The sequence below is a fragment of the Coregonus clupeaformis genome, chromosome 20 (assembly GCF_020615455.1).
Source record: "Coregonus clupeaformis isolate EN_2021a chromosome 20, ASM2061545v1, whole genome shotgun sequence".
Classification (NCBI taxonomy): Eukaryota; Metazoa; Chordata; class Actinopteri; order Salmoniformes; family Salmonidae; genus Coregonus; species Coregonus clupeaformis.
In genome coordinates this window covers 60315370-60340241 of record NC_059211.1, presented here as the reverse complement: position 1 = coordinate 60340241, position 24872 = coordinate 60315370, and the positions used below count along the sequence as shown (strand labels likewise).

General features: G+C 47.5%; 1 protein-coding gene across 4 annotated transcripts in view; it reads right to left on the bottom strand.

The window, feature by feature from the left end:
- The window catches only part of LOC121534014 (alpha-1,6-mannosylglycoprotein 6-beta-N-acetylglucosaminyltransferase B-like), a 154656-nt gene that overhangs the window by 7093 nt on the left and 122691 nt on the right, over nucleotides 1-24872 (bottom strand). For 3 of the 4 annotated variants that reach the window (XM_041840420.2, XM_041840422.2, XM_041840423.2), the window contains 8 exons: nucleotides 17162-17295; nucleotides 13891-14021; nucleotides 10678-10683; nucleotides 6234-6392; nucleotides 5511-5657; nucleotides 5217-5333; nucleotides 2531-2605; nucleotides 929-1215 (listed from right to left, as the gene is read on the bottom strand). In XM_041840420.2, the coding sequence (XP_041696354.1) occupies nucleotides 929-1215; nucleotides 2531-2605; nucleotides 5217-5333; nucleotides 5511-5657; nucleotides 6234-6392; nucleotides 10678-10683; nucleotides 13891-14021; nucleotides 17162-17295 (1056 nt within the window). Of the gene's footprint in view, nucleotides 1-928; nucleotides 1216-2530; nucleotides 2606-5216; nucleotides 5334-5510; nucleotides 5658-6233; nucleotides 6393-8766; nucleotides 8770-10677; nucleotides 10684-13890; nucleotides 14022-17161; nucleotides 17296-24872 lie in introns of all 4 variants that reach the window. The other variant, XM_041840421.2, reaches the window with a different exon arrangement.

Genomic DNA, 24872 nt, shown 5'->3' with positions numbered 1-24872 from the left:
GAGAGACACAGAGAGAGACACAGAGAGAGACACAGAGAGAGACACACAGAGAGAGACACAGAGAGAGACACAAAGAGAGACACAGAGAGAGACACACAGAGAGAGACACACAGAGAGAGACACAGAGAGAGACACACAGAGAGACACACAGAGAGACACACAGAGAGACACACACAGAAAGACACACAGAGAGAGACAGAGAGAGACACAGAGAGACACAGAGACACAGAGAGACACAGAGAGAGACACAGATAGAGACACAGAGAGAGAGACACAGAGAGAGACACAGAGAGACACACAGAGAGAGAGACACAGAGAGAGACACACAGAGAGAGACACACAGAGAGAGACACACAGAGAGAGACACAGAGAGAGACACAGAGAGAGAGACACACAGAGAGAGACACAGAGAGAGAGAGACACAGAGAGAGAGAGAGACACAGAGAGAGAGAGACACAGAGAGACAGGCATGAAGTAAGAAAGGAACCGAAGATAAAGAAAGGAAAAATATGTCGAGCAGGAGGGTGATGAAGAGAAAGACAAGGAGAAAGGGAACGATAAAAGAGGAGAAAGACAGTAAGATGAGTTGGCGTTGCTATGACACTCTTATCATCTTCTGCTGTCACTACAGATCTCTAGATGGCACCGACAAGACACCTTACATCACTGAGAAGACTTTGAACCTGACATCCTTGCTATAGCTGTTTGAGTATTACAACCACAGACATCCCTTAGGGAACTAACCACCGTATGGTACCATTTGAGAGAACAGAGAGCATTGTGCGTGTTTGTATGATTGTTAGTGACATGTAGTGATTGTGTGTTTCGAATGTGTTTATATGTGTGTGTGGCTGTTTGAAATATATGTCCAATGTGTGTGTGTGTGTGTGCATGAGCACGGCTTCATGTGTGCCAAGGTGCCACTCACCCACGGAGGGCCTCCTTGTTATTGACGAAGCGGAACAGCGCGGGCTCACACACCAGGTTGGCACGCTGGCACGCCTCCACACATGACTGGCCCTCCTGGGATGCCAGCAGCCTCAGGGAGCTGAGAGGGGGCCAGGAAGGGGGGGCGCTGGTGTTGGGGGCCCAGGTTAGGGCACTGGAGTTGGGCAGCAGGACAAATTGAGGCCCAGGGCTAGCCGGACTACTAGACCCCAGCTTGGAGTAGGAGGAGTTGGCCGGAGGGAAGGGGGCCTCGGGGGTGCAGAAGTCCTGGAGGGATGGAGGGAGAGGAGAGAGAGGGGAAGGGGATGTTGAACAACACAACACATAGGTAGTGCCTATTTGTTTCTGGGTGCCGAGATTACATTATACAGCATGTGGTACTCTTTTTGACAGTGCAAACGCACACACAGACACCAAGTAGATACGCACACCCACATACACACATTGTCACTCCCACACTATACCACAGGAGGTTGGTGGCACCTTAATTGGGGAGGACAGGCTCGTGGTAATGGCTGGAGTGGAATTAGTGGAATGGTATCAAATACATGGTTTCCATGGTTTCCATGTGTCCGATGCCATTCCATTCGCTCCGTTCCAGACATTATTATGGGCCATCCTCCCCTCAGCAGCCTCTACTGCACTATACAAACATGAAAGCCAACATTAATCAAAGCCCGCTGACACTTTTGCCTTTAGCTGTAAATACATCTACATTTCCAAATACTTCAGGGCATCGTGGGACACAAATACAAATAAACAGCCGTTTCTCTAACCTCCCCTATCCTGCACATCACTCTAAATAATCTCCCATCAATCCTTTACCTATTCCCTGACAAAACTCATCTGGGTCCAACAGCACCAGAGAGATAACTCGTTTTAAACATGAAAGAGAACCAATTTGACATATCGGTCTATCAAGTCAGCCAGACCATTTTAATAGCAGTTCTGATAGCATTTTTCAGACACATTAAACAGATTAGAGCAGAAATATCAGTTCAGTCTGATAGTGACAATTCAGTTCAGTTACTGTCTGTGTCGGCCCTGCCACTCAATAGGAGATGGAGGTAGCAGTGGTTTCTAAGGTCTGAGATGTGTGGAGATGTGTCAGTGAAAGAGAGCGACCCGGCTCTACGTATTTTACTGGTTTGTGACCCACTGACACCGCCCCCGGTTAGAGGGGAATAAAGCAGCCCAAGTGTAAACAAACACAGGAACTTTATTTAAACACACTGAGGAAGATGAACATGGGGATGGTTCTGTAATGGACAGAAACAAAGAGAGACCTGGGAACAGCAGGTAGCTTAGTGGTTAAGAGCGTTGTGCCAGTAACTGAAAGGTCGCTGGTTCTAATCCCCGAGCCGACTAGGTAAAAAAATTATGTTGATGTGCCCTTGAGCAAGGCACTTAACCCTAATTGCTCTGGATAAGAGCGTCTGCTAAATGACGTAAATGAATATGCTATACAGGAGATAAATACACTGGCCTGAATGGGATAGAATAACAAGTGAGTGTGTGATAATATGTTTTGGGAAAAATAGACACGGTTGAGTGCCTGCATGTGTGTGCATGGTGAATCTACCTGATGCTGTATGTAGGCGTGTACCCTCTCCAGCATTCCCTCGCAAGTGTACTCATACGGTAGGTATGGCTCGACCTGCAAAGACACATACACACAAATTCCCACAGATCAGAACATTTCCTCAGAATGCGTTGCTAGGCAATCAGCATATTTTCCTCATTTAAATATTGTTTTGCCTGTTTCCCCATCGTTCATCCTAATTGCAATAAAAAGCCAAATCTACCCATTAATCACAACAAATAAACGTGAGTTGCGTCACAAATGGCACGTAACTCCCTACATAGTGCACTACTTTTGACCAGGGCCTATAGAGCTCTGTTAAAAGTAGTGCACTATACTGTATAGAGAATAGGGTGCCATTTGGGACGCAACCGTGGCCATTTTGAAGTGGGTTTGGCTTAATTGCAGTGTGTGACTTGTGTGTAAGTAAATTTGTTTGTGTCCCAAATGGCAGCCTATTCCCTACATAGTGCACTGCTTTTGACCAGAGCCCTATGGGTCCTTCTGGAGGCATGTAGGGAATAGGATGTAATTTGGGATGCACTCAGGCTTTGATTTAATTTGCATAGCTGTTCAATATGCAACAAAAGGCTCACCTTTGATTTGTCTGATTAGAGAATAGCTATATTGCTGTAATTCATCAAAATAAAACACAGGCAAAACACACCCACATACAGACTGGAAACTGTAAATGAAACTAAATTCAATAAACTAACTGGACATTTACTTCCTGATCTACATGGAAATGGAAATGACAAAAATTATCTGAAAACGGAAACAGATTGTCTTAGATTATAGTCCCCCATTGTAATTCATTAGGACCGTGTAACAATGTGGATTCAACGGCTCAGTTGGTTGAAGTATTTTGCTTATAATACCAGAATTGTGTGTTTTCTTTTTAGCATGAGTGACTGAATACATTCTGACTTACAGTATGACACTTGGTTCCCTTTCGAACCAAGTGTCTCTGATAATGTAACAATGTCATATTTCAAGATTAAACACAAATGGTTATGTTAAACTTTTCCATTAGGAACGTACAGACTTCATATTAATGATGGATTCCCTCCAGCTTTAAGAATATATCTAATGTTCTAAATCTCACTTGTAAATGATACATCACTCAGTAAATCATTTTTTAAATACAAAATCATAGCCGGAAAATGTTTAACTGCATGTGAAATCGGACTTTTCCAATTTCAAATAAAGAAAAGCAAATATGTAGAGAGAGGATATACGAAAAAGTTACACATCACAAAACATAACACTTTCTGAATCATTTATATAAACTAGCACATAAATATGCCTCAAAATATTTGCTTTGGTCTAAGCAGAGAGAGGCACAGTCTCACCCTCCCTGCCTCCCATTTATTACAGAGGGATAAATATGAAGACAACAGGTCACGTTAAGAGAGAACGAGAGAGAGAAATAGAAAGACAGACAGAGAGAGAGGGAAAGAGAGCAGAGAGCGAGAGAGAGGGAGAGTGAAAGAAAGAGAGAGACAGAACAAGAGAGAGAAATAGAAAGATAGATGGAGAGGGATTTATATGAACATGAAGAGGTGTCAGCCGGTAGAGATTGCTTTGGTCTGCATGGCTGAGCATGTGGAGCCGCCCTGGACAGAGAGCCAGCCCACAGACACACAGGGGGAGTGTGCAGTCTCCAGTGAGGGGTGAAGTGGCCCATCAGCCATCTATCACTGGAGTGACGGTCAGACAGACAGACAGGGCAGCCAACTTTTAGTGGAGTGACAGACAGACAGACAGACAGACAGACAGACAGACAGACAGACAGACAGACAGACAGACGGACAGACAGACAGACAGACAGACATACAGACAGACAGACAGACAGACAGGGCAGCCATCTCTTAGTGGAGTGACAGACAGACAGACAGACAGTGCAGACATCTCTCAGGGGACAGACAGACAGACAGACAGACAGACAGACAGACAGACAGACAGACAGACAGACAGACAGACAGACAGACAGACAGTGCAGACATGTCTCAGGGAAGTGACAGACAGACAGGGCAGCCATCTTTCAGTGGAGTGACAGACAGACAGGGCAGACAGAGAGTAAGCGCCGGGGCACTGAGCTATGGCATGTCTGACAAGACACAGCAGACAGCAGGAGAGTGGAGAGGGGAGAACACACACACATTTAGAGACACACAGCTATACACACACAGACATCCACATTCAGAGACACAGACACAGACACACATGCACGCACACACACACACACACACACACACACACACACACACACAAACAACACAGCTTTATAGAGGCATTTCAATCGGCCTGTTTGACATCTTACTCAACTTCTCTCAACCTCTCACACTCCCTGCAGCCTCAAGCTGACTGCAGGTTTCCATTAAGCCACATTTACTGCTAATTACTCCTTGGCTGTGCACACACTGCTTCCTAAGGCTAGCATTGAATACACCACTAAGTCCTAGGTTAAATCATTGCAGCTAGTGCTTCTCCATAGGGAGCTTTCAGAGGTGCATTTGAAGTGCACAGTATTTACTGGATGGAGCGAGCTGTACCCATTCAGTATCAGCGCTGTTATATGTTATATGGTTGTATAATCCTTCCCAGATGCAACATAGTGTGTTTCTTCATTGCCAAGGAAACCAATGAGTCAAGAAAGACATAACTAAAATGTATATAACTGTACTTTGGTATTCATGATCTCTCTGATGGCGGTGTCAAACTCCTGGGAGTTGTTGTAGTCTACTGTCATGACATGGGGCCGCCCGATGTACTGATCTGCATATGGGTGCTGGGACGACACCTGAGAGGGATGGAGTATAGAATTAGAATTAGTAGAACATTCCAGTTTAAAGCAATATTCTGTGATGTACAAGTGGCACATTTGGTGTACAATCTGGAATGTAGTTTGTTGAATTTCATTGGTTAATTTTCAATTGAAGAGTGGTACTAGATACGGTGTTGACCAATGGGAGCTCACCTCTCTAGACGTGGGCTTGCCTCTGAAGAACTCGTGATTGAGCGAGCTGTGGGGTGGGTGGAACTTGGGCTGCAGGTAGATGCACCCATTGGCTATGGCCTCCAGAGGGGCGGGCCCTTCGTAGGGGAAACCAAACCCGATGAAGAGCTGGTAGGGGGAGACGAAGATGATACTAGTTAGGATAACCACCAGCTATTTTATTAATGCTTGTCAATTGAAAATCCTGCCATTTACAGATACAGCAGGGACTGGAAGGTAACTGTGTGTTGGCCTTGCATAGATGCTGTTGTAGTTAGTGCTGGTGCAACAGTACTGTGTGTGGACCTAGTGTGTGTGTGTGTGTTGTGTGTGAGTATTATGTGTGCGTGCATGGTGCCTGCATGTGTTTGCGGAAGTACAGATGTAGGATCTTAATTTGAGCCAATTTGCTACAGCAGGAAAATAATCCTGCAGCAACAGAAAATGTGAATTATTATGTGGATTATAATTAATGGACATTTTTGTAGGGGTTGATACATATATCGTAAGGGAAAATCAAGTCTGAAATTTCAAAGTGGAAATTACAAACTTCTGAAGCCTTTTTAAACCTCAAATACACTTACATTTCCTTTATTGCAGGACAGTTCTCCTGCAGCTGGGTGATCAAATTAAGATCCTACATCTGTATTGTGTTACCTATTGTGTATGTTGTGTATCATCTAGAGCGTGTGTGTGTTCCAGCACCTTGGCCTTGCGGAGCAGCATCTGCAGCTCGTGTTGGGGCAGCAGGCCGTGGTTCTTGACGTAGGCAGGCACCTCGGGGGGCCGCTGGGTCTCGTAGTACACTGTCCCGTGGACCTCCATGTACCTGTGGAGGATCTGGAGGAAACCCTCCTTACCCTGCTGATAGACAGGGAGAAGGGAAGAGAGAGAGAGAAAGCATGTAAGAAAGTGAATGGGGAGTTGGGGATCGAGGAGAGGACGTGAGATGGTGGAAAAATGTCATGAGTGAGGGAGAAAGGAGAGCGGGAAGAGAAGGAGGGAGAGAGGGACGAGAAGGAGGGAGAGAGGGAAGAGAAGGCGGGAGAGAGGGAAGAGAAGGAGGGAGAGAGGGAAGAGAAGGAGGGAGAGAGGGAAGAGAAGGAGGGAGAGAGGGAAGAGAAGGAGGGAGAGAGGGAAGAGAAGGAGGGAGAGAGGGAAGAGAAGGAGGGAGAGAGGGAAGAGAAGGAGGGAGAGAGGGAGTGGGTTGAGTTTGAGGGATAAAGTGGATAAGCAAGTGCGATGGGAGATGGGGAGGGAGAGAGACGGAGAGAGAGACAGAGAGGGAAGGAGGGAGGGAGAGATGGAGAGGGAAGGAAGGAGGGAGAGATGGAGAGGGAAGGAAGGAGGGAGAGATGGAGAGGTAAGGAAGGAGGGAGAGATGGAGGGAAGGAAGGAGAGAGAGATGGAGAGGTAAGGAAGGAGGGAGAGATGGACGGAAGGAAGGAGAGAGAGATGGAGAGGGAAGGAGGGACAGAGGTAATGACGTGATTAGAGGTGATGTGTTAATGGCTGTGTGTGTGTTTATGAGTATACACATGTGGCAATGAGTGTGTGTGTCCGCGTGATAATACAGTATGAGTGTTTGTGTGTGTGTGTATGAGAGGTTGTGCATTCACTGAGTGAGTGTGTGTGTGCTGTGTGAACGTCAGCATCTTCACACAGAGCGAGGCAGAGCCATGGCCTGTTAGTGAGCGCGGGAAGTTTAATGTGACAGGCCCATTTAGGAAACCAAAAGAGACACACAGTGTCACACTGCCGTGAGCCATCAATATGAATGAGGTGAGGTGCTAGGGATCTGGCAGGGCTTCCTACACGCACGTGCGCACACGCACACACGTGCGAGCGCAGGCACTCATGCACACACAAGGATGCACACAACCATACAAACACACACACACGCCACACAGTCATGTGTACGTGTACGCACACAAACACCCTCTCTCTCCATCCCTCTCTTTCTCATTACACACATTTGGCCTCTAGCATCTCTTCCCAGTGCCAGAGAGCGAGGAGCGAGTCATCCATGTAAGGATGCAGGGCAAAGATGCTGGCAGACTGCCAGTGCCACTCCAGGCACCCAGAGGGCAGCAGAAGCAGAGCACAGCATTAGCCAGCCAGCACCACCCAGTTCCACTCATCTCCTTACTGGCTGATATGACATCCCTGTCTCTGACCCATCTATGGAGCTCTCACACTTCTACCTATCTGATTGGTTTATTCAGTGGTTTAGTCGGATGCCCATTAGCTTTTGCCGAAGCATCAGCTACTCTTCCTGGGGTCCACATAAAACATGACACTGATACACTGATACACTGATAGACAAGGACAGTCACACACATTTAAAATACAACAATACAAAATAAATAATAATAACAGCACGAATGTGTGTGTTAGAGTGTGTCTGTGTGAGTCTGTGTGTGTGTTCTCACAGTCCCCACCGTTCCATCATGCAGTAATGGGGCCTTAGGAGTATAGATTTTGTAAAACAGCAAGCCTGCCCATACATTGAAATTAATAGATTATGCCCATACATTGAAATTAATAGATTATGCCCATACATTGAAATTAATAGATTATGCCCATACATTGAAATTAATAGATTATGCCCATACATTGAAATTAATAGATTATGCCCATACATTGAAATTAATAGATTATGCCCATACATTGAAATGAGTAGATTATGCCCATACATTGCAATTAATAGATTATGCCCATACATTGAAATTAGTAGATTATGCCCATACATTGAAATGGATAGATTATGCCCATACATTGAAATTAATAGATTATGCCCATACATTGAAATTAGTAGATTATGCCCATACATTGAAATGGATAGATTATGCCCATACATTGAAATGGATAGATAATGCCCATACATTGAAATGGATAGATTATGCCCATACATTGAAATTAATAGATTATAAATAGGGAGTACACATATCTATTGAGGCATACAAGCAAACCACATCAACACACAATAACAGATGTGCTTTCTGGCTGATTCTATACAGTGCATTCATGTGCCCGAGCAACAGTACATCTTTCTTCTGAGAGGCACAACCTTTCAACACAAAGTGCATCTTAAGTGGATATGGAGGCTTTGTGTTGTTTGTGTGGGTGTGAGAAGTGCAAAGATGTTGATAATATAGGGGATGCATTTTGAGGTGGGAGATGTGTGAGAGTGTGTGTGAGCGCGCTTGTGTGTGTATATGTGTGTGTGTTCATCCACGAGCTTTGCCTGTGTGTGTGTAAGCATGGACACCCTTTCATTGCTAGCCTCATAGCTAGCCTCATAGCTAGCCTCATAGCTACCCTCCACATCTGAAAAACAAAACAAGCCCTCCCCCAATGTGAACCAACCACAGCCCAGGTCTCCTTATTGACTTCCTGCTTCCTGGATGTTAAGAAGCTTATTGTATCCCTGTTCTATTGTGTGCTCCCCATGTAGGCTGTACTGTAATTGTTAGCCTGCTGCGATCGATGGTTTCCTCTGAGGATTTTCCCAGCCAATTAGGAGATTAGCCAACGCTCTGAGTGCACCAGACACTATGAATTAGAGCCAATGAAACAGAGAGAGAACAACACACACACAGATGTAACCCAGCCTTAGCTCAGGCTAGCTAACCCTTGACCTGGCTTGACTGGGCTAGACCCGAGCCATGTTAGTAATGCTAATTATCTAACCTGGACTCTATTCTAAGGAATCAGTTCAAATAGAGCAAGGTTGGGTTACGAGAGTGTGAGAAACGGCCGGGACTCAGGGACAATGAAAGGTTGATTTATACAATAGAAGTCAACCTGAACTTTGTGTGGTGGGTTTGAGTTTGTTTGACTGGGTTTGACGGCTCATAATAATGGCTGCAACGGAGCGAATGGAATGGCATCAAACACATAGAAAATATGTGTTTGATGCCATTCCACTAATTCTGCTCAAGCCATTAACACGAGCCCGTCCTCCCCAATTAAGGTGCCACAAACCTCCTGTGACATACAGGTATGAGCATCTCCCCTGTGGGTTTACCAGGAAAAAGCCCTTGAATCTCATCATCACACTGCAGTGTGTACATAGAGCCAGCAGGTAGCCCACATGCACACACACAGCAAGCGAGAACTGACACAGGCCAGCATGGGCAAGTTTGTGTGTGTGTGTGAGAGGGGAGGGAAGGCATGAACATAATGGCTCCAAAAAACACACTGCACCTGCAGACTTCTATAACTATCTTCCTCTCTAAATACTTCTCTCAATTTCACTCTAACCGTTACCATCTCTCTTTCTACCACTTCAACTCACTCCCCATCTCTCCGTCTCCAACACTCTTGATTTTGAGGAGGCTGGTTGCCAAGACAAGGAGCGGTATCCTTGACAACAAGCACAAGAAGCCCCCTATGCCCATTGGAATACAAGATGGAGTCATGACAATATTGTTTATGGCTTTAGCCTGCCTTACAGGCCCGACTCCCGAGGTTAACATTTCAGAAATCAATACTAGTACTATCCTTTAAAAACCCAGCACACACCTCTCCTCTACTCATGTCTCCATGATACGACTAAGCCCAATACCACATAGTGCAAGCAAGAACTATCGATTTGTTCTACAAATTGTCTCAAGTGACAGAAAGAGAGAGCTGAAGTCAACCCCCCAAAAAACAACTGTTTAGAGAGCGTTGAGATAGATAGAACCACTACTTCATAAAATGGACATGTTAAGTCTGGGTACGCTTCAGTATATTTGATTGGACCAGATGTCCTAGTCTCTCGCCCAGTATTCAATATTCAGAAAGACATCTGTGGCACCACACAGCTTCCCAGTCGAATAATTCATTTATCTCTCTCTCTATCTTTTTCTCTCTCTCTCATCACAGACAGCTGCAGGCTAAGATTAGCAGTGGACTATTCAAACCACTTATGTCTTGTCAATTTACCATTATCTCTAAATAAAACATTTCTAGAAGGAAAGGGAAAGGAAGCCACAGTGACATTTTGATAGCAACTTTATGCTAGGTCAAACTGACATTCACAAGAGTCTATATTGTGTATTAGTAGGTATGTGATCATGGAGGAAATGATGAACTGAATGTGTGAAAGGAGGTTTAAAAGAGAGGGAACGGGGCTGGTGTGTTCGACTGAGAAGAGTCTTACCTGGAGCTGTAGTAGAATATATGATCCATCAAGATGCAATGGAGAGACGCATGGGGAGAAGAGAGGAGGGGATAGGAGAGAAGAGAAGTGTTGAAGAAGTGTCAAAGAAGAGAGGAGGGGATAGGAGAGAAGAGAAATGTTGAAGAAGTGTCAAAGAAGAGAGGAGGGGATAGGAGAGAAGAGAGGTGTTGAAGAAGTGTCAAAGAAGAGAGGAGGGGATAGGAGAGAAGAGAAGTGTTGAAGAAGTGTCAAAGAAGAGAGGAGGGGATAGGAGAGAAGAGAAGTGTTGAAGAAGTGTCAAAGAAGAGAGGAGGGGATAGGAGAGAAGAGAAGTGTTGAAGTGTCAAATAAGAGAGGAGGGGATAGGAGAGAAGAGAAGTGTTGAAGAAGTGTCAAAGAAGAGAGGAGAGAAGAATACGGAAGGGAATAGGGAATCGAGTTAAGGAAAGACAAGAGAAAGAAAAAATTTAATATTCAACTCTATCTGTCATGTATTACATTTTCCTCCTTCTGTTCCTATAAAGCGGCAATTGCTCAATATTCACACACAATTTCTAAAACATCTTCTGTCTCGTCTCGCGATACAAGACTCAACTATTGAATAAAAATCCATGGGAATTGCCGCTTGCAAACAGAAGCAGAGAGGGAAAAAAGCTACAGCTAAGCTACGTCTTCATAATGCTTGAAACAAAATCCAGTTTGAGTCTCTCCCTCATCGAATATGCACTGTGAACAACCAGTCTGCCTTTGAAGGGAAAATTGGCTTCGAATTAAAGCTGTATGATTCTGTCAAATGTATCCACATGTGTGCCAAATGTAATATCCTCTCTAGATAGTAGATACATGGCATGTCGATCGTTTTATCTGTTATGCAGTTAACAGCTCTGTTCTATTGGTTACATCTCTGTAGTGAATACCGGGGGAGTTAGAAGTGTGTGTGTGTTTATAGGGGTGTGATAACATAGTGTGGATGAGAATGTGAATGAGATTGTAACTCCTCTAGTAGTTTATATGAATTTAACCTCTTGTTCTTGACCGCAGCAAATGGAAATGGGCTGTTTTAACAGGGTATGATTCTCATCCATCTTGAGTCTGTCTATGTGTCTCTATCTAGCTATTGCCTGGTCTGTGTGACTTGAATTGCCAAGTGAATTGATTCCCCCCAAAATATGTAACCTTTATTTTGAAAGGGAAGACATATTGAGACCTAGGTCTCTTTTCCAAATGTGCCCTTTATAATACAATATAAACACAAAATATAATATATATATATATATATATATATATATATATATATTTATTCTGAACAAAAATATAAACGCAACATGCAACAATTTCAACGATTTTACTGAGTTACAGTTCATATAAGGAAATCAGTCAATTGAAATAAATAAATAAAGCCCTAATCTATGGATTTCACATGAATGGGCACCCACTTGGGAGATAGGCCCAGCCAATCAGAAATACTCCTCAGTTTCATCAGCTGTCCGGGTGGCTGGTCTCATACGATCCTGCAGGTAAAGAAGCCGGTTGTGGAGGTCCTGGGCTGGCGTGGTTACACGTGGTCTGCAGTTGAGAGGCCGGTTGGACATACTGACAAATTCTCTAAAACAACGTTGGAGGCGGCTTATGGTAGAGAAATGAACATTCAATTCTCTGGCAACAGCTCTGGTGGACATTCCTGCAGTCAGCATGCCAATTGCATGCTCCCTCAAAACTTGAGACATCTGTGGAATTGTGTTGTGATACAAAACTGCACATTTTAGAGTGGTATAATAATCATGATCATAATGATCATGCTGTTTAATCAGCTTCTTGATATGCCACACCTGTCAGGTGGATGGATTATCTTGGCAAAGGAGAAATGCTCACTTATAGGGATGTAAACCATTCCCACGGGGGGAAAAAAAAGAGCGTCTGCTAAATGACTAAAATGTAAATGTAAAATGTAAACAAAATTGTGCACAAAATGTGAGAGAAATAAGCTTTTTGTGCGTATGGAACATTTCTGGGATCTTTTATTTCAGCTAATAAAACATAGGACCAACACTTTACATGTTCCGTTTATATTTTTGTTCAGTATATATATTGCATATACACACATTAAAATAGAAAAACACAGTCATGCTAAGCACAAATAAAACATCACAAATCACCTAGAAAAACAGTTGCATTCCTCCATAAATAAATCCCCAATACTTTAAATTGCCCGAACGGCACCAGAACATCAAGATGAAATGTATTTAGAATTTTGTTCCAGCAATACAGTGCATTAAAACTAAAAGCAGATTTAGCTAGCTCGGTGGAGACCCTAGGAACCTCAAGAGTTAACCAATCCTGTGAACGGATTAGGCAACTCAGGTGTCTATACTTCACACAGCAAAGTTAGATAAGACAAAAGTTTATGAAGTATGGCCTTGGAAAGAAAAAGGGAGTAATGTAAGATCTACGGGTTTTTAGCAAAGTCCAGCCAACCTTTTGATACAGGATACAGTGAGGAGTATCAAAACTGTCACCTGTAACAAAACAAAGGGCACTATGGTAGATGGCATCCAAAGGTTTAAGAGTAGTAGCAGCTGCTCTTTGATAAATAATATCACCATATTCAAGAACAGATAAAAAGGTTGACTGAATAATCTGCTTCCTACTGCTTAGAGAAAGGCAAAATCTGTTTCTGTAGAAAAAGCCAACTTTAAATCTTAGCTTCTTAACCAGCTCATCTATATGTTTTTTAAACGTCAAATCCATATCAATACAAATGCCTAAGTATTAATTCTAAGAGCACATGGATGTTAAGGGTGCAATTTAGAGTATGGGCTGGATGACATAAAGCATCTCTAGATTAAAGATCAGATATGCTTTATTCATGAAGGGAATTTTAATAATTCTACTAAAATCTAAAAAGATTTGACCCCCCGGCACTTTACCCAACTACGTATAACTTTCTATGTGAGTGGGATAATTATCTTTCTGCACGCAGACCTAGGTTAAAATAGTATTGGAAATCTTTCAAGTACGTTAAGTGTTTGCTTGAGCCTGCCTGGATCGCCAGGTGGGCGGGTTTGCACTTTTGGGACTATCCCGTTGCATCGGGCAAGCTAAATCAAGTACAGCTAAAGTATTTGAAATAATACATATTATTTGAATCCAGATCTCTCTGTGAGCCGACTGTGTGTGTGTGTGTGTGTTTGTGTGTGTGTGTGTTATGCGTACCTTCCACATGCTGGCCTCCTTGCCGTAAACCACGGCCATGTTGTTGACCTTGTTCTGCATGATGCTCCTCTTCTCTGTGTTGTTCAGCTCCTCAGACACAAAGCCCATGAACGAGTTGTCTGGAGTGTGGGCTGAGGAGAGGAGGAGAGAAGGGTGAGAGAGAGGGAGGAGGGGAAGGGCAGAGTGAGGGGAAGGGCAGAGTGAGGGGGGGGAAAGAGTGAGACAAATACAGCAGGGAGAGAAGAGAGAAAACCCAGGTATAGACCCTCATCTCATTTGAACTTGAGCTAAACAATATCCTCAGTGAAATGTGAAGAGGTGCTACTGATATTGATATGACCTGTGCCTCGGTCTGAATCTAATATGCTAATTCAAAAAGGTATTGTAAGTGTGGCTATTCAAAAAGCTGTCTGTATGCTAAAGTCCAGCGTTCCATTTCTATAGCAGGTGTGCTAAAGCTAGGTGGATTCTGCAGGCATCCATAGCATTACAATGCTGAGTGTTTTGGCTTGTATTGTGGGTGTATTATAGCCAGGTGGATAGGTAGAGATGTAGGATCTTAAATTGAGCCAGTTTGCTACAGCAGGAAAATAATCCTGCCACAACAGGAAATGTGAATTATTATGTGGATTATAATTAATGGACATTTTTTTGTAGGGGTTGATACACTTTTCGTCAGAGCAAATCAAGTCTGACATTTTAAATGGGAATGACAAACTTTAGTAGCCTTTTTAAATCTTGAATACATTACATGTTTACATTTCCTTCTGTGCTGGAAAATTCTCAGCAACAAATGAGTGATCATTTGTACTGGTGGTGCAGAATAGATAGCGGCCTCCTAACTCTCCCATCACTGTGGCCTCCTAACTCTCCCATCACTGTGGCCTCCTAACTCTCCCATCACTGTAGCCTCCTAACTCTCCCATCACTGTGGCCTCCTAACTCTCCCATCACTGTGGCCTCCTAACTCTCCCATCACTGCGGCCTCCTAACTCTCCCATCCCTGTGGCCTCCTAACTCTCCCATCACTGTAGCCTCCTAACTCTCCCATCACTGTGGCCTCCTAACTCTCCCATCACTGTAGCCTCCTAACTCTCCCATCACTGTGGCCTCCTAACTCTCCCATCACTGTGGCCTCCTAACTCTCCCATCACTGTGGCCTCCTAACTCTCCCATCACTGTGGCCTCCTAATTCTCCCATCACTGTGGCCTCCTAACTCTCCCATCACTGTAGCCTCCTAACTCTCCCATCACTGTGGCCTCCTAACAATCCCTCCTAACTCTCCCATCACTGTGGCCTCCTAACTCTCCCATCACTGTGGCCTCCCAACGATCCCTCCTAACTCTCCCATCACTGTGGCCTCCTAACAATCCCTCATAACTCTCCCATCACTGCGGCCTCCTAACTCTCCCATCACTGTGGCCTCCTAACTCTCCCATCACTGTGGCCTCCTAACTCTCCCATCACTGCAGCCTTCTAACTCTCCCATCCCTGTGGCCTCCTAACTCTCCCATCACTGTAGCCTCCTAACTCTCCCATCACTGTGGCCTCCTAACTCTCCCATCACTGTAGCCTCCTAACTCTCCCATCACTGTGGCCTCCTAACTCTCCCATCACTGTGGCCTCCTAACTCTCCCATCACTGTGGCCTCCTAACTCTCCCATCACTGTGGCCTCCTAACTCTCCCATCACTGTGGCCTCCTAACTCTCCCATCACTGTAGCCTCCTAACTCTCCCATCACTGTGGCCTCCTAACAATCCCTCCTAACTCTCCCATCACTGTGGCCTCCTAACTCTCCCATCACTGTGGCCTCCCAACGATCCCTCCTAACTCTCCCATCACTGTGGCCTCCTAACAATCCCTCATAACTCTCCCATCACTGCGGCCTCCTAACGATCCCTCCTAACTCCCTCCTAACTCTCCCATCACTGTGGCCTCCTAACAATCCCTCCTAACTCTCCCATCACTGTGGCCTCCTAACTCTCCCATCACTGTGGCCTCCCAACGATCCCTCCTAACTCTCCCATCACTGTGGCTTCCTAACAATCCCTCATAACTCTCCCATCACTGCGGCCTCCTAACGATCCCTCCTAACTCCCTCCTAACTCTCCCATCACTGTGGCCTCCTAACTCTCCCATCACTGTAGCCTCCTAACTCTCAAATCACTGTGGCCTCCTAACAATCCCTCCTAACTCTCCCATCACTGTGGCCTCCTAATTCTCCCATCACTGTGGCCTCCCAACGATCCCTCCTAACTCTCCCATCACTGTGGCCTCCTAACAATCCCTCATAACTCTCCCATCACTGCGGCCTCCTAACTCTCCCATCACTGTGGCCTCCTAACTCTCCCATCACTGTGGCCTCCTAACTCTCCCATCACTGCAGCCTTCTAACTCTCCCATCCCTGTGGCCTCCTAACTCTCCCATCACTGTAGCCTCCTAACTCTCCCATCACTGTGGCCTCCTAACTCTCCCATCACTGTAGCCTCCTAACTCTCCCATCACTGTGGCCTCCTAACTCTCCCATCACTGTGGCCTCCTAACTCTCCCATCACTGTGGCCTCCTAACTCTCCCATCACTGTGGCCTCCTAACTCTCCCATCACTGTGGCCTCCTAACTCTCCCATCACTGTAGCCTCCTAACTCTCCCATCACTGTGGCCTCCTAACAATCCCTCCTAACTCTCCCATCACTGTGGCCTCCTAACTCTCCCATCACTGTGGCCTCCCAACGATCCCTCCTAACTCTCCCATCACTGTGGCCTCCTAACAATCCCTCATAACTCTCCCATCACTGCGGCCTCCTAACGATCCCTCCTAACTCCCTCCTAACTCTCCCATCACTGTGGCCTCCTAACGATCCCGCCTAATGATCCCTCCTAACTCCCTCCTAACTCTCCCATCAGTAGTATGGGACTTGGTATTCAATAATAGTGAACTAACCTTTTTAATAGGCCATTTTCCAACAGCAAATAACATTGGAGCCCCAAAAAGCATATGGCTCTATTCAGGTCCTAATTGACGCCCTCTTCCCAAAACACCTAATGTTTGCTGACAGCTTCATGGGTCGTGCTTTGCCTCGAACCCTCGCACCCCTCCCCCTGAATCGCTATAGTATAATGCTGACTTTTGTGTCCAATACTGTGGTATACTGAATCAACAATCTGAGACTAGGAAATCTTACAGATGGTGCCTTTAATCATAGTCTCTGCAACCATCCATTGTGTTGTAATAGTAATGAGTGATAATCCATATTGATGTATACTTACGGAACATAGTCATGTACTGTCTGGAGTTGAGGTTCCAGTAGCCCCAGTTGGTCCTGTAGCCGTGCAGGGTGGCGTAGTCCTCGTGGTTGTAGGCCGGCTCTGTCCCGAAGGTGTCAATCACACGGATGTGGCACCTGAAATGAGGAGCACATTTTAACACGACACCACAGAGCAATTTACACAACTGACATTTCCTGTCAAAAGTGGGTACTGGCATAAAATGTGAGATTAATTTAATCATCAATTACATATCTGTACATGCTGAAAACTGATGGAACTTGTCAGAACAGCTAAAGCCCGACTTCTGAATGCTTGTTTTTGACATGAATGTTTCGTGTGAATGTAAATAATAAAATAAATTACATATCACAATTGATTTTTGGACAGCAATTATTATTTCAATAATGGCCACAATGCATCACAACCGCTCTTTGTCCCCCAAAGCATTTGTGTTTTCTCAAAGGCCGTAATCACAAGTGGAGAGACAGGGATAGAAGACGGACTTGGTGTTGGTTGATCGGTTTTTCCTTTCATCCACTGTACCGCACGTCATGTGTGTGTGTGTGTGTGTGTGTGTATTTGTCTGTTTGTCTGTTTGACACCCTGTCTCCGTGTGTGCGTGTGCCTGTTTAAGAAGCGCTGTTTGTCTGTTTGACAAGCATTGTGTATGTGTCTGTCAAGAGAGAACACAGAAAAGCAACGAAGGTTCAATCCCATCAATACCAGTCTTCAAGACACACAATGCTGAACATACTATCAACACTATGGAGACAAAAGCTCCCTATGGAACAGTAGTTAAGTAGAAGTTAATAGCTAGCTGTTGCTCTGTTGATGGGAGAGGAGTAGCAATCATTTCTGTTGTTCCAAAGGCTACCAAGTGTTCTTTGGGAGCTGAGATGGAAAACCAAGTAAAATAAGCAGAATTAAAACCCAGTTTACCCTCTCAGCAATTTAAGGGCAGGTAATTGCGCTAGAAGTTGCTTGGTAAGGTAACGGCTATGGGGAATACTGAGAAATGGGGTAATAATGTATGCTTGGAAATTTGCGCCGTGAACACCAAACTATCTCTTGGAATCAAAGAAACATGGTAACATGGTAACTCATGGTAACTCACTGATTCCCTACACACACTCGAAAGCACTGACAGTTCTGCTCTGGGCTTTGCCAGTCTAGTGAGTGTTAAATTATGCCACTGTCTGAGCTCAGGGAGGATTAGTAGAAGACCTGAAGACCTGTGAGTGCCCAGGGCATTTCCATCGAAAAGGACCCACGAGCACCAACATGTGAAGTTCATTGGAGCATATCAAATTGCGTGTCAAATGAAAGATAAGAGTCTATATTTTGGGGAAATTATGGCATAGATACATTTCTCAACCATTTTCCATCTTAAAAATCAGACATAAGTAAAGGCTTTTATTTATGGATAAACAGATGGAAAAGGGGTCTTAGAAAATATACCATAAAAAGTCTTAAGGTATCCGAAATACATCAACACACAAACATGTTGACATAAATACCCCTGCCAACTGATATCAAAACGCATATTTAGTTTTGGAGATATTGTTTACCTTCTGCACGTTTAATAAATATTGCCTTGTGCCTTGTATCATGGCTCAAGCTAAGACCCAGATGCAGACACAGGAGGCGGATAGTACGAGTCTCAGAGTTTATTACAGTACAAGGGGAAGGAAATTGGTAGGTCAAGGCAGGCAAAGAGTCATAATCCAAATCAGAGTCAGGCAGGTACAGGACGGCAGGCAGGCAGGATCAGGGTCAGGACAGGCAGAAAGGTCAGAACTGGGAAGACTAGAAAAAGTAGGACTTGACGGGAGAAGATGAACTGGCAACAGACAAACAGAAAATGCAGGTATATATGTACATGAGGTAATGGGAGACACCTGGTGGGGGTTGGGGACAATCACAAGACAGGTGAAATAGATCACACCTGGCGTCCTACCCTGGGACATACCTGGTTGACCGGGGTGTCGAAGGTGGATGAGGGCTGGGTCCAGGATATTCCTGGCGGGGACCCAACACCTCTCCTCTGGGCCATAACCTTCCCAGTCAACCAGGTACTGGAATCCCCTGCCTCGAGGTTGAACACTCAGGAGGCGCCTCACCGTGTATGCAAGATGGCCGTCGATGAGACTGGGGCTGATATTCCGGGCATATTCCACCCACACGAGTTGCTGGCTCCAGGTGGTGGGATTGGTGGAGACGAGGCAACGAAGAGTCGTCTCCAGGTCCTGATTGGTTCGCTCCAACTGGGGATGAAAACCAGATAACAGGCTGGCCGACGACCCAATGATGGTGCAGAACGGCCTTCCAGATCCGGGATGAGAACTGAGGACCACGATCAGAGATCATGTCGACCAGAAGTCCATGGATCCGGAAGACATGCTGCAACATGAGCTGGGCCGTCTCCTTAGATGAGGGCAACTTAGGAACAGGGATAAAATGGGTGGCTTTGGAAAACCTATCCACCACCGTTAAGGATGGTGGTGTTGCCCTCTGACGGAGGGAGACCCGAGATGAAGTCCAAGGATATATGGGATCAAGGGCGGTGAGGAACAGGGAGTGGTTGAAGGAGGCCAGCCGGAGCTCGCCGCGGAGTCTTGTTCTGCGCGCACACAGTGCAGGCGGCAAAGAACGCGGAGACGTCAGGAACTATGGTGGGACACCAAAAATTTTGTCGGCCGAAAGCCAAGGTCCGACGGGAGTCAGGGTGACAGGTGACACTCCGACGTCCGAGGCGTCAACCTCCACCATGAACTGATGGGACGGGTCCGGATGGATTAAGATGGGAGCTGAAGTGAATCGCTGCTTGAGGTCTAAGAAAGCACGGCCAGCTGCTGGAGAACATATGAACGAAACCTTTGGAGAGGTGAGTGCAGAGAGGGGGGAAGCAAGGGTGCTGTAACCTCGGATGAAACAACGGTGGAAATTACCAAACCCCAGGAAACGTTGCAGCTGCACTCTGGTTGAGGCCATGAGGTGGGGGTTGGGAACAATCACAAGACAGGTGAAACAGTTCAGGGTGTGACATTGTAATACCTTTATGTCACGGTTTCGGCCGAGGCTGCTCCTCCTCCTGGTTCGGGCAGGCTTCGGCGTTCGCCGTCCCCGGAATACTAGCTGCCACCGTTGTATGTTTCGTGTGTTGATTGCTTTGGTCTGTCTGGTACACCTGTGTCTGTTTGTGTCCTAATTACGTGTCCTATAAGTTCCCTGTTTTGTGTTAGTTATATTGTGTGTTGTTGTCCGCGTGTCGTTTGAGCTGCGTGTTTTGCGCTCTACATGTTTTGTTTTACGCATGTTGCGTACTGTTCTCGCCTCTGTATTTCGAGGTCGTGTAGTGATTATTGTTCACTTTACTATAGTAAAGTTTGTTGGACTAAACCTCTGTGTCCTGCGCCTGACTCCTCATCACATCCACATCGGTGCCAAACTGACAGAACAACACACCATCTATGGAGTCAGCAGGATCAGCGACGACAACCTGGTCGCTAGAAGAACGGCTCAGTCAGCAGGACTCCATGATCCGGCAACTGGAGGCCGTTCTGGGCGAGGTGTCCAACACTCTGCACCGGTTGGCTAATGGAGAGGTGCCCACGTCCTCATACACCATCCCATCACCACCGGTCAGTCCTCCTCTCTCAGCGCCGGAATCCAGTGGTATTCGGCTCTCGCTCCCGAGGGCATATGACGGTTCTGCAGCCGGGTGTCAGGGGTTCCTCCTGCAGGTAGAACTATACCTGGCTACTATACACCCAGCGCCCTCGGGATACGAGAGCGTCTCCGCCCTCATCTCCTGTCTATCCGGAAAGGCGTTGGAGTGGGCCAACGCCGAATGGAGGAGAATAGACGCAGCTACCATCACCTACGCTGAGTTCTCCCGCCGCTTCCGGGCAGTCTTCGATCACCCACCTGAAGGGAAGGCGGCGGGGGAGCGTCTGTTCTACCTCCGACAGGAGAAGAGGAGCGCACAGGAGTTCGCACTGGAGTTCCGGACGTTAGCTGCGGATGCAGGATGGAATGAGAGGGCCCTCATCGACCAGTACCGGTGTAGCCTGCGAGAGGACGTTCGTCGTGAGCTGGCCTGCAGGGACACCAACCTATGCTTCGACCAGCTGGTGGATATCTCCATCCGGCTTGACACCCTGCTGGCCACCCGCGGACGTCCCGAGTGGGGGTCGTCCATTCCATCCTCCAGCACCTCCGAGCCAATTCCTATGGAGCTCGGGGGTGCTGGCGCTAGAGAGAGGAGGACAACAGGTCACGCACTGGGGAGTCATTTCAGGTGAGTAGGCGCCCCACTTACCCAGAGCTCTCTGTTGGTCACATGAGTATTCCTGTGCGTTTTCCACAGGTGGCACCTCATTCCCAGCATAAGGCGCTAGTAGATTCAGGCGCAGCTGGGAACTTTATTGATCGGGCATTTTGTGCTAGGTTAGGAATTCCCCTTCGGCCGGTAGAAGTTCCATTCCCTGTCCACGCATTAGACAGCCGGCCGTTGGGGTCGGGTCTGATCAGGGATGTCACAGCGCCGCTGACGATGACGACGCAGGGGGGTCATGAGGAAATCATTCAGTTCTATCTGATTGACTCTCCTGCGTACCCAGTGGTGTTGGGGCTTCCCTGGTTAAGCACCCACGATCCTACCATAGCGTGGCAACAGAGGGCTCTTATGGAGTGGTCTGCCCAGTGTGTAGGGAGATGTCTAGGTGTTTCCATAGGGGCGACCTCGGTAGAGAGTCCGAACCAAGTGCCCGCACTGCGCATTCCCCCGAGTATGAGGATTTAGCACTAGCGTTTAGCAAATCGAGGGCAGCACGGCTACCTCCTCATAGACAGGGGGACTGTGCGATAAATCTCCAGACCGGAGCAGCTCTTCCCAGGAGTCATGTGTATCCCCTGTCTCAAGAGGAAACTGCGGCTATGGAGACTTACATAGCCGAGTCCTTGGCACAGGGATACATACGGTCCTCTACTTCTCCGGTCTCCTCGAGTTTCTTCTTTGTGAAGAAGAAGGACGGGGGATTGCGCCCGTGTATTGATTACCGTAGTCTCAATCAGATCACAGTAAAATACAGTTACCCACTTCCACTGATTGCGACGATGACGGAGTCATTACGCGGAGCGGTTCTTCACAAAGTTGGATCTCAGGAGCGCGTACAATTTGGTGCGCATTAGGGAGGGGGATGAATGGAAAACAGCATTTAGCACCACCTCGGGTCATTACGAGTATCTCGTCATGCCATACGGGTTAATGAATGCTCCTTCAGTCTTCCAATCCTTTGTTGACGAGATTTTCCGGGACATGCATGGGCAGGGTGTAGTGGTGTACATTGACGACATTCTAGTGTATTCTTCTACACGAGCCGAGCATGTAGCCCAGGTGCGCCGAGTATTGAGACGACTGTTGGAGCATGACTTGTATGTCAAGGCAGAGAAATGCCTGTTCTTCCAGGAGTCCATCTCCTTTTTGGGTTATCGGTTGTCCGCGTCTGGCGTGGAGATAGAGGTAGATCGGGTAGCGGCTGTGCGTAATTGGCAAACTCCAACCACCGTAAAAGAGGTGCAGCGGTTCTTGGGTTTTGCTAATTACTACCGGAGGTTTATCCGGGGCTTTGGACAGGTTGCAGCTCCCATTACGTCCCTGCTAAAGGGGGTCCGGTGCGCTTGCGGTGGTCAGCTGAGGCGGACAGGGCATTTGTCAAGCTGAAGAACCTGTTCGTCTCGGCCCCGGTGCTGGCGCATCCGGATCCCTCTTTGCCTTTCCAAGTAGAGGTGGACGCGTCCGAGACCGGTATTGGGGCAGTCCTGTCACAACGGTCTGGCACGCCACCTAAGCTCCGCCCCTGTGCGTTCTACTCTAAGAAGCTCAGCTCGGCGGAGCGCAATTATGACGTTGGGGACAGGGAGCTGTTAGCTGTAGTCCAGGCCCTAAAGGTGTGGAGGCATTGGCTTGAGGGGGCTCAACACCCTTTCCTCATTCTGACTGATCACCGTAACCTGGAGTACATCCGGGCAGCTAGGAGATTGAACCCTCGTCAGACTAGGTGGAACATGTTCCTGACCCGGTTTGTTTTTAAGATCACATACATCCCTGGGTCCCAGAACGGTAAGGCAGACGCCCTGTCCCGGCAGTATGACACAGAGGAGAGGTCCATTGAGCCTACTTCCATACTGCCGGAGTCTTGTCTGGTGGCTCCGGTAGTATGGGAGGTCGATACGGAAATCGAGCGGGCGCTGCGTACCGACCCTACTCCCCCGAGTGTCCTGTGGGGCGGACGTACGTTCCGCTCGAGGTTCGTGATCGGCTTATTTCTTGGGCTCATACATCACCCTCCTCTGGACATCCTGGTATTGGTCGGACGGTGCACTGCCTTAGCGTGAAATACTGGTGGCCAACGTTAGCCAGGGATGTGAGGGTTTATGTCTCCTCCTGCTCGGTGTGTGCCCAGTGTAAGGCACCTAGACATTTGCCCAGGGGTAAGTTACATCCTCTGCCCGTTCCACAACGACCATGGTCCCACCTCTCGGTGGATTTTGTGACCGATCTACCCCCTTCCCAGGGTAATACCACCATTTTGGTCGTTGTGGATCGGTTTTCTAAGGCCTGTCGTCTCCTCCCACTGCCGAGTCTCCCTACTGCCCTACAGACCGCCGAGGCCCTCTTTACCCACGTGTTCCGGCACTATGGGGTCCCCGAGGATATTGTGTCCGACCGAGGTCCCCAGTTCACCTCCAGAGTCTGGGGGGCGTTCATGGAACGCCTGGGGGTCTCGGTTAGCCTTACCTCGGGGTACCACCCAGAGAGCAATGGGCAGGTTGAACGTGTGAACCAGGATGTGGGTAGGTTTTTGAGGTCCTATTGCCGGGACCGGCCGGAGGAAAGTGGTCGAGGTATATCCCCTGGGCAGAGATGGCCCAGAACTCTCTCCGCCACTCCTCCACCGGATTAACACCTTTCCAGTGTATTTTAGGGTATCAGCCGGTCCTGGCACCGTGGCACGGGAGCCAGACCGAGGCCCCTGCGGTGGACGAGTGGATTCGGCGCTCGGAGGAGACGTGGGACGCTGCCCATGTCCATCTGCAGCGTGCCATCCGTCAACACAAGGCGAGCGCCGATCGCCACCGCAGTGAGGGGCCGGTGTACGCACCGGGAGATCGAGTCTGGCTCTCGACTCGAAACCTGCCCCTCCGCCTGCCCTGCCGGGAAGCTGGGTCGGCGGTTTGTGGGGCCCCTTCAAAGTCCTGAGAAGATTGAACGAGGTGTATTACAGATTACAACTGCCTATTGAGTACAAAAATATTAACCCCTCGTTCCATGTGTCTCTTCTCAGGCCGGTGGTAGCTGGTCCACTCCAAGAGGAGGAGATAGGAGAGACCCCTCCACCCCCTTTGGACATCGAGGGGGCACCGGCGTACAGGGTCCGGACTATATTGGACTCGAGGCGCCGGAGGAGTGGTCTCCAGTATCTCGTGGAGTGGGAGGGCTACGGTCCGGAGGAACGGTGCTGGGTGCCTAGGGAGGGACATCCTCGACCCATCCCTCCTGACAGAGTTCCACCGTGGGCATCCCACGCGCCCGGGTCCGCGTCCTCCTGGCCGTCCCCGAGACCGGGTCGGCGCACGGCTGGAGCCGCGTCAAGGGGGGTACTGTCACGGTTTCGGCCGAGGCTGCTCCTCCTCCTGGTTCGGGCAG